Genomic DNA, 14,750 nt, shown 5'->3' on the forward strand with positions numbered 1-14,750 from the left:
GGATGATATTGGGTGATGAGTGCAGGTGGGTTGGTGGCAGCAGGCTTCTTGGTGGTAGTGGTATGTGAGGCAGCTGGTGGGTTTTATGTGGATGGCGGTAGTCAGGTGTCCTCCCTCGATGTGCATGTCCACATCCAGATCACCTTCCTGCCATAAATGCAACCGACCCAGGTGCAAGACCTGTCCCATCCTCATCACTTCTCACACCCTCCAGGTGCACAACGCCCACTGGCAAATTTACCCTCCATCCCAAAGGGACCTGCCATGCCTCAAACCTTATCTACATCCTCACCTGCAACATCTGTGGTGATTTTTACCTGGGGGAAACATCAACGGTCCTCAACCTCCGCATCAATAACCACCGCTCCTCCACCCACAACCTGGACTTCACTGTCGCCGTCCACCACCAACCACCACAACATCAGTTTCAACGACTGCTTCCGGGTAGCGATCATCCACCTCCTACCCCAACCAGCCAACACCTCTGTTCGCAAAAGATGGGAGAGGGCCTATATATCGGCCATGAGTGCAACCACTCCACCTGGCCTGAACAAGGCCACCCAGTAATGCCCAACCCTCACCCACCCTCCCAACTCATCCTACACACTCACAGTTTACGACGAGCCTGGTGACGAAACAGTGTTTTTTTTCGTTCTACGCACCGCTTCTTCTTCAATGGGGACCTGGCAACTCTGCAGGACCTCAACTTCCAGTTCCGTCTTCTGTTTCTTCTCACACCGATGATGCTATAAATTAGCGAAAATTTTGAATTTTCCTACTGTCCGGTGAGTGTTTCCCTTTTACCTTATTTGATTTATATATATATATATATATATATATATATATATATATACACACACACACACATACATATATATATTCTGTGCCATTCCCAGAAACAAATTCTAGTTCCGCCTATGTGTATTTATGTCCAACACAAACTAGTACCAAAACTTACAGCTAAAATAAATTCCAATGGACGGAATTCCTTAAATTATTCTCCTTATTTTCTTATGTTCATATAAGGCTGTGTATTTTGAAAAAAAAAAAAAAAAAACACGTTGTTTGTTAAAAACACCTCATGCACAATCTACATTTGGGAAAAAAAATTGTAGCAACCCTTCTGGTGTGACTGGCAGAATTGATATCAGTTGCAGATTAACAAACCCTGATGTTTGGGAGAGACGATGTTTTGAAGGCTTCTGTCCAGTGGCTGTCACAAGGGGTCTACAGATACCGCTGCGTGAAGGTGGGCGGGGGAGGTAAAGCAAAGGGGCCCCTCAGTCGGTTTCGTACCATAGTCATCAAGGAACATTTCTTCCACCTCCACAATATAACGAGCATACAACGATCCTGTCTATGCAGTTAAAAGCAGCTTGCTAGAAAGCAGAAGGAAACATGACACTTCGCATTGTTTACGATTCCATTGTTTGAGCTTTGGGGCAAGAATCAAGTGCTAATAATGATATTGTTTTGATGTCAGAAAGTGCGCGTGCAGCGCAAAATTATCGAATCAATGAAAATACCGCTCTTGTGCAACAACCATTGCTGATAAGAAATATAAAAACAAATCGACCAATGTAGGCATGTTTGGTCGAAAGAAAGAAGAGCTGTAGCTTCATGATGATATTATCACAACACTAAATCCAATTCATGGAACGAATCAAGATATAAATTTCACCTGGGCGAGTTGGAGTTCTAGCGCCCCTCTACTTTCCACTCTGTTACTCACCCCAGTCTTTCTACCCTGCTCCTCCTACTTTCCGCCATCCTTCAATAATAATAAAACATGACTGCATTATAAATTAACTGTTTTAATGACAAAAAAATAGCGATGTTTTTCGTGTCGATATTTTTGGCATCGATGTTTTTGGTGTCGATGTTTTTGGCATCGATGTTTTTGTTGTCGATGTTTTTGCCATCCATATTTTTGTCGTCGATGTTTTGTGCTGTCGATGTTTTGTACTGTCGATGTTTTGTGCTGTCGATGTTTTGTACTGTCGATGTTTTGTACTGTCGATGTTTTGTACTGTCGATGTTTTGTACTGTCGATGTTTTGTGCTGTCGATGTTTTGTACTGTCGATGAAAAGTAGGCTATGTTTTTGTTATCGATGTTTTTGCATCGATGTTTTTGCATCGATGTTTTGACGTATAACCGGGTGGCATCAATGTGGTTCTTCCTTGGCCTGATAACGATTGGTCATCACCATTTCCATGTTGCACGCTGCAGTGGCCTTGTACCAGGGGTGTTAAGTGACTTTTTGAGCCACCCTATATATATATAAGGGATATAATGAGAAAGAGTGCCAGAAGGGCGGATCAACAAAAATGGTGTAAGAGACCGTAAACACTTACCACAATTGAAGAAAAGTTCGATATTTCGAGGTCATGACCTCATTTTCACAGTAGGTAGAAAGTATGAAGTACAAAAGCGTAGAGGCACAGAATACTGATTCCAGCATCCGTCAGCACAGTGGTGCCAGAAAAAGTGATAGAACACGGGTTTTGCGAAAAGATCCTTTCACCAGTGTTCACTGTGGGATGGATGGTGGGTGGGTTGCGATTAGGGGGGGAAATGGGAGAATACTTATTGGGTGGCTAGCTGGGTGTATTAAGATGTTCTTGAGGTTGGGGGTGGGCGGCATTGGAAGACGACCCTAGGTTTGTCCCGAAAGATGTCTCTGGTGTCGGGATTACTGTGGAGGATGGGAAGGAGGGAGTGGATGGTATGTTTAATTTGCAGGAGCGTTGTTTTTGGGTTGCATGGCACAGGTGTGAGACGTGGCTCTGGTCATTTGTTTGTTGATGAGAATGGAGGGGTAGCCCTGGTTGATTAGGGCTTGGTGCAAGCATAGGTTGTAGTTTTGGTGGGATGAGGGGGATGAGTTTAGGTATTGGCCTCTAAGGGCTAGGGAGAATGGTATGGCTTTTTTGGTGTGGTGCGTGGGAGCTGGAGTAGTGAAGATACTGGAGGTGGTTGGTTGTTTTGATATGTATGGATGTTTCGAAGTGGTCTCCCACGATGTGGATATCCACATCTAGGAAGGTCACTTGGATATTTGAGTGGAACCAGGTGAATTTGAGGGTGGTGAAGTTGTTCAGTTGGTTTAGGAAGGTTGTGAGGGAGGGTTCGCCAACTCTCATCAACAAACAAATAACCAGAGCCACGTCTCACATCCGTGCCATGCAACCCAAAACCAACCCTCCCGCTATGATCACCCAATACAACCCTCACCTCCTGAAAATTAAACATACCATCCACTCCCTCCTTCCCATCGTCTACATTGATCCCGACAACAGAGACATCTTCTGGGACAAACCTAGGGTAGTCTTCCAACGCCCCCCAACCTCAAGAACATCTTAGTCCATAATACACCCACCGCTCCTATCCCACCACCCGAGCCCACAAGTGCAACAAACCCAGATGCAAGATCTGCCCCATATTTATCACCTCCCCCACCCTCCAGATCCCGACTACAGCTGGTGAATCCACCCTTCACCGAAAGGGCACCTGCCACTCTTCCAACCTAATATACACCCTCATCTGTCAAATCTGTGGTTACTTCTACCTGGGTGAAACCTCTACTTTCCCTGAACCTCCGCATCAATAACTACAGAGCTTCCACCCAAAACTCAGACTTAACTGTTGCCACCCACACCATCACCTTCAACAACCGTTTCCATGTAGCCATAATACACCTATACCCCAGCACACTGACACCTCCACCCACAGGTGATGGGAAAAGGCCGGGAAAAGACCTACATTTCAGGAATGCACGCCACCATACCCCCAGACTCAACCTAGCCATGCAATAAGTATTCTCCCATCCCCCCCCTAATGACAACCCCCCCACCCACCACCCATCCCGCAGTAAACACTGGTGAAAGGATCTTTTCGCAAGACCCGTGTTCTATCACTTGTTTCTGGCACCACTGTGCTGATGGACGCTGGAGTCAGTATTCTGTGCCTCTACGCTTTTGTACTCCATACTTTCTACCTACTGTCAAAATGAGGTCATGACCTCGAAATATCGAACTTTTCTTTAATTGTGATAAGTGTTTACTGTCTCCTATGCCATTCTTGTATAAACTCTGCGTACCTTTTTGTACCGGAACACCTCTCATATTGAAGAAATTGGCATGTAAACCCGAGTGTTCTAAAAGTATTTCAAAATTTGCGAAAAAATATTATGACTAAAATATTTGTAATTCTAAAAAAGGCATTATTGTAACAATAATTTCTTGCCAGTCAGAACCTATATATTGGCAATGAACATGGCTGTTCACGTGTTCAGCCATTGACTGTTACCAACCAGTATTGCTTTTTCAGCCTAATGGAAAAAACCTCTACCAAGTGGATGAATTTTAGTAAATACTGCTATACTGTTAGAGCATAATTTATCTCCAAGAAATAGAGCACACATTTTTGCACTGGAAGTTATAAGATACTTGTTTTACACAGTAATAAATGATTTTTTGTCATCGCCTTCATGACCCATGCTAAGTTGACGGTACGAGCAGAAGCCCTGCCTGCACGCATTTCTAAGTTCAGGCATTTTTCCATGGGAAGGGTGCAAAGTTGAAATTTTGTGGGGGAAAAATTACACCCTTGTAATTGCTACAGTTTTCTTAATAAGCATGAACTTATAGCCTGATTGAAGATGAACAAAACAAGGTATGATTTGTAACTATAATATTTACATTCCAAAATATGAAATAGAATTTAGAGCCAGGCATAATTTCAAATTTCATGCAGAAATAAGGCCAGATACTGTGCCTAATGTCATAAAAAAAAACATTAGCATTAAGGGTTAAGATTGCAATATTGGAGCTAGAAAGCATCTTTATAAGACTACACAACAACCACCCTACCTGTCTTTGTTGGCATCAGCTTTCCATTTAGATCATAATATTGTCGGATGTCAACAAATAGTCTTTTTCTGCTAATAGGAGACAGTCGTTTCTTTATTTTCACAAAGCGATGTTTCTCCAATTGCCAGCTGTGCTGAGGCTTCTTCCTCTTACTTGCATTACGACCAATCCATATTTCTTGCCATGTTGGTTTGACCTTTTTGACTTTTTTTTTTGAACGAGGTGGAGGGTTTTCCTGGAAACAAAAAACGAAGGGTATAAAATAAATAAACTTTCACTTACTTTGTTAAAGACTGCATTGTAAAATCATTCCAGAAGACAATACTGCAAGGGTTTGGTCCAATTTCGGACAATCACACAAAATGCTTCAAAGTACCCAAGAATATCAGAGCCAGATGCATGTATTCGAGGCTAGCTAAGCTATCTCTAAAATACAAACTAAAGTACAGGAAATTATCAACTTGCGAATGTGACTGATGCTTCACTCCCACATATAGTCCGCACGTTCATTATATCCCCAGCGGTTAACAAAGGGAGCGGTACTCTTTGTGAAAAGAAACACCCAAGCAGGCGGTTTTCTTTTGAAGTAGAAGGAAACAAACTAGAGTATGAAAGCGATGTTGCCAAATTGAAGAGATAAAGAGGGAAAACAGAAGGAAATGATAAGGAAAAAAAAGAAAGAGAAACAAAATTAAAGAATATGGAAAGAGAAAAGAAATACAGATAAAGATAAAAAAGGAAGTGTTTAAGGGCATTATCGAAAGGGGGGGGGGGGAGAAATATAAAACTCTTACATATTAGGCCTTAATTGACACCGGGGTTTTGGGGGGGATTCTGAATTAAACATGGGGGGGGGGGCAGTAACCAACTCTAGGTCTTACATTATGGCTGGTATTTTTGTTAGAGGGGGATTGAACATTAAATTGAAGGGGTATCCAATTCTTGTGTATAACTATTGTATTAGACTGTTGCGGAAATCCTGGTGTGGAGACTGAGAATTAATTTTTTTGGAGGAGGCAATGCTGTCTAAAACTAGCATGGAAATTTTGGTGTATTGCATTAAATTTAAAGGAGCAAATAGGAAGCTCTTGATAAAGTGTTAAATCTTAGATTGTCGAGAGAGTTCGAACATTAAGTTTTCGAGACTGTATTTAGCGATATTGTATGTAGTACACGTTTTTGACCCCAAACGTGCCAAAAGAGAAGCTGGAAAAGACAAAATATCTCGGGATCTTAAGGAAGTATTGACACCCCATTAAATTAATATTCTTGAAAGCCTGTAAAGAAATGGGTGTAAATTTTTTCTTGCTCGCTTCACTCGCAATCATGTGTTGCGAGAATGCATGTTTGGTGCTTTACTGAGGTGAATGTGAAGTTTTATACTATAGCTGCATTACAAGACAAAAACGATATTCTCGATATTCATTAATAACATCACTTCTTAAAATATAATGCTTAGTGTTGGTATACTGCTTAATTTAAAGCAGGTGCATCATTTGGGACAAAAATATATCGAATCCGCATTTCTAACTTGTCACAGGAAAATTTTAAATTTGCACTGAAGATAAAATCCAAGTAATTATTGTTATGGATTATGGTTTGTTACTAAAATAATTATTTACCCGAGGAAAACGGGGGGTGAGGGTGAGTTCTTTGAAAGAGGAACCCTGTTACATTATCGCCCTGAGGTTAAGAATTTCTAGCTAGGGTTCTGTAATGTCTCGTGAAACAAATTGAATCTGGCATACGGCTGGAGCATATTATTTGGTTTGCCAAGGTTGAATTATTTTATCTTTATCTTAAGTTGTGTAACAATTTGTGTTAAATACTCAAATTGAGTTTTATGAACCCACTCAAAAATACTATTTATATGCATATTTACATATTTTAATTTACTATATTTAACCAATCAATGTGCTAACTTTAAGTTTTTTCGAAAATCGAACAATCAAAAAATATGGACAATGTAACATGGTATTTCATTCAAATAGACATCAACTATTACACATTCATCCAAACTATTTTCAGGGGATTATGAACCATTTTAGGGGTGGTCTTGAGTGATGGGCACCCCTGTTTAGGGAATAAGGGCAGATCAAGTATAGTGTTTTGTAAAGCTAAGAAAAAAGTTACTTTCGGTAGACACACTGTCGTAATTAAATACTTTGTGGGGATTACGATATGGTTTGAGGGCGCGAATTATGTTTTTTTTTTGGGGGGGGCACATGATCAAATCTGGGGGGACGCATGACATGATTTTTGGGGGAATGCGCCATTGGCTTTGAGAGGGGGGCACCTCTGCTCTCCATGAAGGAAATAATATCCTGCAGTCTTGTCTTCATACTTGGAATTTTCACTAGCAGCCGTGAGTGATAACTTGCATTATGCAAAGTCTAAGGAAAAAAAACTAAAAGCACAACACTATAACAAAGCAACAAAACAGCACCATAACACAACACAACTAGTTAAAAAGAATCAACCCCACACGTGGTTATGGAGCAAAAATAAATAGAGGTGCCTTGCAACTACAAGAAATGTAAAGAAAATGTGGCAACAACGTCTGAGTGCACGCGCTTATCGGGAGCGGTTTGGCTATTGTTTGCTAGTGTTGTCAGTGTTAAGTTTTATAAAAGGGTTGCCGATGGGGACATAATAAACGCGCAGACTTTAACAACTGGGGGGGGGGGGGCAATAGTTTATGAGCATCTTTACTTTAGACTTCCACTTGAAGATCCCCTTCAATGCAGTTATATTTGATGGCGGATTTTAACACAGGCCGCTGGACAAAGATGTCTTCATTCTCCTCAATGCTTGACCTCTCAATGTTGCCATGTTGTGATGTAATTAACGAATCATTGATGAAAATATTTACTAGGCTTTCCATGTTAGGAAGAGCCTTAAATATTAAAGATAAGAAGGCCTCTGCCATTACAAAAAAGAAGAGAAAAATGGATTGGATTTATTTTTGATATTTACAGCCGCATTTCTGCCACTTTTGGCTAATTGAGACAATGAGGATCAGTAATGATATGATGACATTAATGAAAGGACACTCGCAAAGATTGATTGATTAATTTAGTTTATTTTACTTAGTGTTTCTGCTACTTTTGGATAATAAGGAAGATGAGAATGAATGGCAATATGATGAAATAGATGAAGCGACTATCACAAACACACATGGATGGTCACTATGTACACCCCCACTCACAAAGAATATTCATTCGAACCAGGGACCCCATGCTGAGAGTTTGATTTTTGTCCACTGCATGCACAGATACACTAATTGTGTCAGAACCGACAGTTTAAAGTGGAATCCGAACCACTATGGACCTCCACTGAGTATTGAACTCGGGTCCCTTCATTACAAGACTACGAACTTACGAGTATGCCATTAGGGCAAAACATGCTGTGCTAACCACTCCATCACAAAGTCTGAAAGAGAAGAATGTAGTTCCTGTTCATATGAAGTGGTCAAGGAAAGAAGTTTATTATATATTTCATTCTCGCATGAACAAATGTTTCACAATATGTGCCTGTATTTTTATAAATAACCATGAAATACTTGAAATCCTTTCCTTATTGTTTTCCTTTTAATGATACGTGTACATTTTCATAATTATTTGCGAGGTTATTTTTAATCGCAAAGTCACATCACTTCAAAATAAAAAAAATGAACTAAAGATCCCTTTCACCATCAAATTTTTGATCATTCAAGCATATGGTGAGATAACCCAGGTTTTGAACCCAGTATATGCCATTGATGAAAAAAAGGTCAAGCCATGAAACGTGGATTCATGCTGAAATCTCAGGTTACATGATTTACTTTGAACTTTATCAGGGAGCTGGAGGAAACAAGAGAAACAGTCTCAGAGTGGAGCAGCAGTATACCATCAGTTATGAATCTGAAGGAACTGAATATATGGTTATGTATGAATAAACTTCAGGCAATAGATTACAGGGGTATGAAAAGAAACTATAGTTCAAATCACAAACCCTGACACCTTCTGTAAACAAAACCACCTGCATGCAGAAAGCATTGCAAACTCATACAAGTAAAATAATCCACACGAAAATCCAGCGTTGTTACAGGATTCATTACATAAGGTAAAACCATGGCAAATTTGTAGTATGGGATATGCTGCCGCAAATGACGTCTCACTTTAAACCCAATGCTCTTTCTTTTTTTACTTATTGCTTCACCTTTATGGTTAACTCTTTGCACCAGTAATCATTTCCCATAAATTTGGCTTCTTTCTTTGAATATATTTTACTTGCATTTTTTAGACAAAATGATATAACATGGTAATGTATATTTCTAAGGTTTGATATAGATAGGAGTGTATTTGAAATTTGTTTGTACATTTTATGTAAATTGTATCTTATGTAAATAAAATATATAATGGGCATAAACAGCCATATGCATTGCTGTAAGTCCAATAAATATATTGATGATGATGTTCAAAACAAGACAAAGAAAGTTCGTAAATTTATTGCGGTTGGAAACTTTGACAAGTATCCTAATAACGATTTTTGTTCCGCCAAATATAGTGCACTTCGTAAAATAACTTGGTAACATGGCAAGGCAAGATAAGTGTGAATATTCTGTAGGAATATGCATTGTAACTTTCAATGAGCTTAGAGATTTGTGTACATAATGATATTTTATAACATTGGTTATTTTCTAAAAATAATCATGTGAACAGCAAGGAAGTAGTGCAACTTAGTAATATTGCCTGACTTAGCCTTAGAAAAATAACATGCAGATTTCTATGCGTGAGGGAAAGTTTCAGTTTACTCCGAGCTTGTTTTCAAAACACCAGCAAGAACAGCCTTTGAAAAGGGGTGAGAAACAGATTCTACTCAATATTTATGTAATGTTCTGTCAGTGGTATCCTGAGAAACCAGTAAATGAAGTGGTTAAGTTCGTATCCCAGTGCAGTGGTGTGTCAGTGTCTGTAGTTTTAAGGGTTATGAAAGAGAGAATGACCGGGAGAGTAACAATGTATGCGGCTGCATATTCGTCTGATGTTTTGAGAGCGGGTTCTCACATTCACAGGCTCTTATATAAAATGAATAGGTGCGGCGAACTATGAGTGTAACAGCAGATGATTGCGGTCATGGATCAGCTGACGCGGAGTGATACATCGAATCGGTGAGACCGTTTGTTTACAGAAGGTCTCAGGGATGGTGATTTAGACCTTAGCTGTGTATCGAAGACAAGACACACATGAAAAACACAAAGCAACAGGTATAATTGTCCTACAAACCATTAGACAAGCAGAAATTCAAAACTGGAGAACAAAGGCCACAAATCAGAATATTTGAGGGAAACTAACAGGAATACAGGTTCACTACATAAGAGCAGACTTTGTTTTATATATGTGAAGGCCCACCTATAAGGAATCTATTTTTTTCCAAGGGAAGATGCAGTGTTGCACACCCTTACCCCACTCCCCCTAAATCTGGACATGCTTGGGAGTTCTTACATTGTAGAAGAAGAAATCTACAAGTACAGATTTCAAGTTAAACTGATGGACTGTATGATGCTTATTTATTGAATAGAAGTGCCAATACTGAAACAAGCTGAGGTACTTTCAGGTTCAGGAATAACAAACAATGTTATGCTGACAGTTTGTAATGAAGTTATTCTTTACATGTTATACAAAATCTAATTAAATTGTTATTTTGCTGGTTTGGAAAGATTCTATCCAGTGACATTTGACACTAAACATTAAGTAAAGCAGAACAAGATTCCAAAATTTTGGAAAGTCCAAATTCTTTCCCATGTACTTGCTTCAAATTTAATGTTCCTTTGAAAGAAGGTATATCAATCTAATGTACACTTACATTAAGGGTTGTAACTGAACACTATGATAATTTTTAAAATATATTTTTTTAAATTTCTGTTCATTTTGTAACCCTTTCAATTTGCAATTCATTACCTTACTATTCTCTTTAGGTACATGCATTCCTAGTTTAAAATAATTGTTAGTTGGTGCTCCTACACCTTACAACCAGCCACCTCACAGCCGTGTTTTCTAACAGCAATCCCTTTTCTCACGTTCTTACTCATACCAATTCAGCATACATACAAAAATGATTTTAAGTAAATTTATTGCAAAATAATGAAAGATTTGCCACTATCAATCATGTTATATGACACTAATCATAGTTTTCACACTCAACATGTAGATCAAAATGCACCACAAACATGGACTGTTAGCCACTGGAAAAAAAGGTAAGAAAGGACATCATCCACAATCGTCTTCCTAAATACAACTTCATCTGGAACACTGGAGGACCATGGAGGACAGAATTCAAAAACTCAAAACAAGTAAAAAAAATATCTACCAAGTAGGACTTCAAATGTGCAAGTGAGACTACATGGACCCAACAGCAGTAACACTTTAAAATCCTCTTTCTCATACCTACCTGCCATACTTTCTGATGTCCGGTCTTTTGTACAATGTGCCATTTAAAATAAGCCAATTACTAACCCCAGTCTGCAAAAGTACACAAAAATTTCCAACAGTGTCTCACGTGATTTCTTTTGGAGCATATCAAACCTTTTATGCAAATTAAAATCTATAATTGGCGGCAATTGGGTTAAAAAACTAGGGAGGCAAGGTGCAAAACCCGAGGGGGGGGGGGGGGCAAAGACAGTTTTCCTCCCCTCATAGATAAGGTTTAGCATTGTTCGGGGGCAAAAGTGGCAAAAACCGGGGGGGGGATGCCCCTTCAACCTCCCTGTTTGCCACCACTGATCAAACACATATCTGAAACCCTGGCATGGAAGCAGTGGTGTTAGTGTCGCTCTAAGTCACAGGGGAGATAACAGAACCGGGGGGAACAGTCAGGATGAATGACAGAGGGGAAATATTGTAGTTTGCATATTTTTCAAGATTTCAGGTATCTTGACACTAGTATATGTGGGGTCAACGTCTTTGCAATTTGACATGGAATGGCAGGTATGAATTATTACATTAATTTTGAGGTGGTGATATGCTGAACATTTTTAGGAGCACAGATTGCCTTCCACCTTTCTTGACTTGTGCTCTCGACAGGCTCTGATCCCCATAGTACTTAGTCAATTTCTGGTTTCTAATGAGTTTTCGCCATGTTTCATGCCTAACTGCACCTCACTGTTGTAAATTTCATGGTTGAATTTCTCTAACATTTCTCTAGTGCACACACTGATAAAAATCACCTAAGAAACACACCTAGTAATGGCTGGGAGTTTGAAATTACAATGAAGGCTTTAATCATTACTAGAGCCCGGAAGTTCAGACATTTATTTTCGTTAAAATAGGCAGGCAAAAAGGCATTTATAATGTGGAAAATAGGCACTAAAATTAAAAAAAGGCAAAATAAACTGAAAAAAGGCACATTTGGAAGTCGCTTACTTTTATCTATAATTTCTGGCAACATGTTAAAATCTACATTGGGAAGAGCATTTCAATTTTCTCCGTCTTGATTGCACTTAACTACAAGGTGTTTTTTAAAGTTCTCAACATTCATTGATAGTAGTCTGTAAGAGAATGTTTTTCATAATAGAAAATGATCTTTCTACTTCGACAGAAGTTATTGGAGCATACATAAAACACGCTAATGTAGTTGGACTCATTTTGGTAACAGCATTTTCACCTTTTAGAATATCACAAATTGTTTAAATTGTTTCAAGTCCTCATTTGCACTCACTACCCATTTGCACTTTTCCACAACAGCTGACCCCTTTTCTCCTAGCACTTCCATCATCTGCTGCATAGATTCCTCGTAGATTTTCATGGATGCTATAATTGTAATTGTCTCTGGCAATGCACCATAATGTGCAAAAATAAACTTGAATAGCACAGGAGTTTTTTCACTTCACGAATTGAAGCCGCTTCATTTTCTGGAAGAGCATCTATCACCTACTGATTTCTTCAAGGTTGTTAGCATAATATATAGCTGCTGATATCCAGGCTCCCCATCTGGTCAAGACTGGTTGTGGAGGTAAACTAAGCTCAGATGCAACTTCCTTAAATTTTCGGGTTCGAGAGGGAGATTTCAGAAATATCTTCTTTGTGTTCAAAATCAACCTGTCCACTTCAGCAGTCAATCATGCACAAGGAAATGTTAACCGATTGGCAATATCCTAACTCAGCATTTTCTCACACTTTTCTCCTTCAGCAATGTTGAAACATGCATGAGTTCAATAATAAGGCGAAAATTATTCACATAATAAACGGAAGAAAAATAAATGCCAACAACGTTTTTTGGGAGAAAAATAATTTATATAGGCTACACTTTTTTTTTAAAAAAAAATGGCCAAATTTCGTTGAAAAAGGCAAAAAAAGGCATTATAATTAAAAATAGGCAGTGGGGTCCCAAATAGGTAAAATGAAAAGGCTTCTAAAACATTCGAAACAAAATAAAAAATGTATATCTGGAAAAATTTTATCAATATATGCAGTAGATAAAAAGAGGCATTTTGCCAAACTTCCAGGCTCTAATCATTACCATCCGTTGCCAGGATGTCCACTGATCAGACAGAGTGTGCATCACCTTCTTTGCCACATGATTTTTCATTTATATCTTGGTGGCATGGGCTTGAAGAACGTTCTGGAAAACTAGAAGGAAATGCCACCAGAAAATTAAAAGCAATTTTCAAAATAATAAATATTATGTAATATACAACAGTAGTTATGCAAAGTTTTGAGAACATAGGAAAGAGCCAGAAAATGGTATCAAATTTTAAGCACACACAATAAGAAGCTTTTCTTGTTAGTCTTGTTAACAAATTTCTTATTGTTTAGTGCATCTGCCACATTAAACATTACAACAGATTGAATTTAATTAGAAACTAGCTAATATACTATTAACACATAAAACACTCTCACCATGTACATGCAATATCAGAAAAAACTTACATTCTTAGGTTCTGAGTCTGCTACATCTGTGTTTTCTTCTTGTTCTTCTTCTTTTCTCTCCCTTGGCATTGTGCAAGTTAGCTTCACCTGAAGAAAAATAACCACGTAACATGCTTTCCAGTATGTACATACTAACATGACACATTTGTAGGGTATTACATGGATCCAACACATATGTAAGTATAACATATCTTTATGTCCTGACCTCTTGGATATGTTAGTCGGGAGTTGGGGTAGGGCTACTGTCTATATTTCCTGAATCAAGCATGGATGAAGGCAGACAGCAGTCTTCCAGGTATTAAAACAATTGCAATTTAAGGCATAGGAAATCGCTAGATTATCTTTCTGCAGGAAATCAAGCTGTTATGATGATGATTTCACGAGCAAAATATACTGGAGATAAGACAGACCCCGGTTAATACAGGGCTGCATCTGCACCCGTACAAAGTTCAGATTTGTCAAGAAATTAAAGTGGACGACAAGCCCGAAGGACTGACTTTGCAAACTATGGTCTTTCTCGCATTGATGATAACTCAGAGTTTCTGAACATGATAATGTTCTCAGATGAAGCAACGTTTTACGTGTTAGACAAAGTTAACAAACACAATGTTCGCATATGGGGATCAGAGAACCCAAATGTCATTCAGGAGCACATCAGGGACAGCCCAAAACTGAACGTTTGAGGCAGACTGATGCATAAAAAGAATATAGGTCCATTTTTCTTTCGTGAAGACACTGTGTGCTCTGACAATTATTTGGACACGTTGGAACAGTTTGCCTTTCTGCAAATTGCACATCCGCATCCAAATAACAAGACGGTGCCCCACCTCATGGGAGTGTACACGTTTGCCATGTTACATGAAACTTTTCCAGATCATTGGATCGGGCAAGGGGGCCCTATCTCGTGGCCACCACGTAGCCCAGATGTTACTCCTCTGGGGGTATATTAAGGATGCAGTTTACTCATG

The 14,750-nt window shown here is 39.0% G+C and overlaps 1 protein-coding gene across 1 annotated transcript in view; it reads right to left on the reverse strand.

Moving 5' to 3' along the window:
• LOC145995223 (uncharacterized) overlaps positions 1 to 14,750 on the reverse strand; it is a 32,412-nt gene that overhangs the window by 11,856 nt on the left and 5,806 nt on the right. Inside the window, exons 2-3 of the mRNA XM_083131788.1 lie at positions 13,783 to 13,869; positions 4,874 to 5,108 (exon numbers count right to left, since the gene is read on the reverse strand). Coding sequence (XP_082987914.1) covers positions 4,874 to 5,108; positions 13,783 to 13,851 — 304 coding nt within the window. The 5' untranslated portion in view covers positions 13,852 to 13,869. The remainder of the gene's footprint in view (positions 1 to 4,873; positions 5,109 to 13,782; positions 13,870 to 14,750) is intronic.

Source organism: Lepisma saccharinum, chromosome 11, assembly GCF_977018435.1.
Source record: "Lepisma saccharinum chromosome 11, izLepSacc3.1, whole genome shotgun sequence".
In the NCBI taxonomy this organism is placed as follows: Eukaryota; Metazoa; Arthropoda; class Insecta; order Zygentoma; family Lepismatidae; genus Lepisma; species Lepisma saccharinum.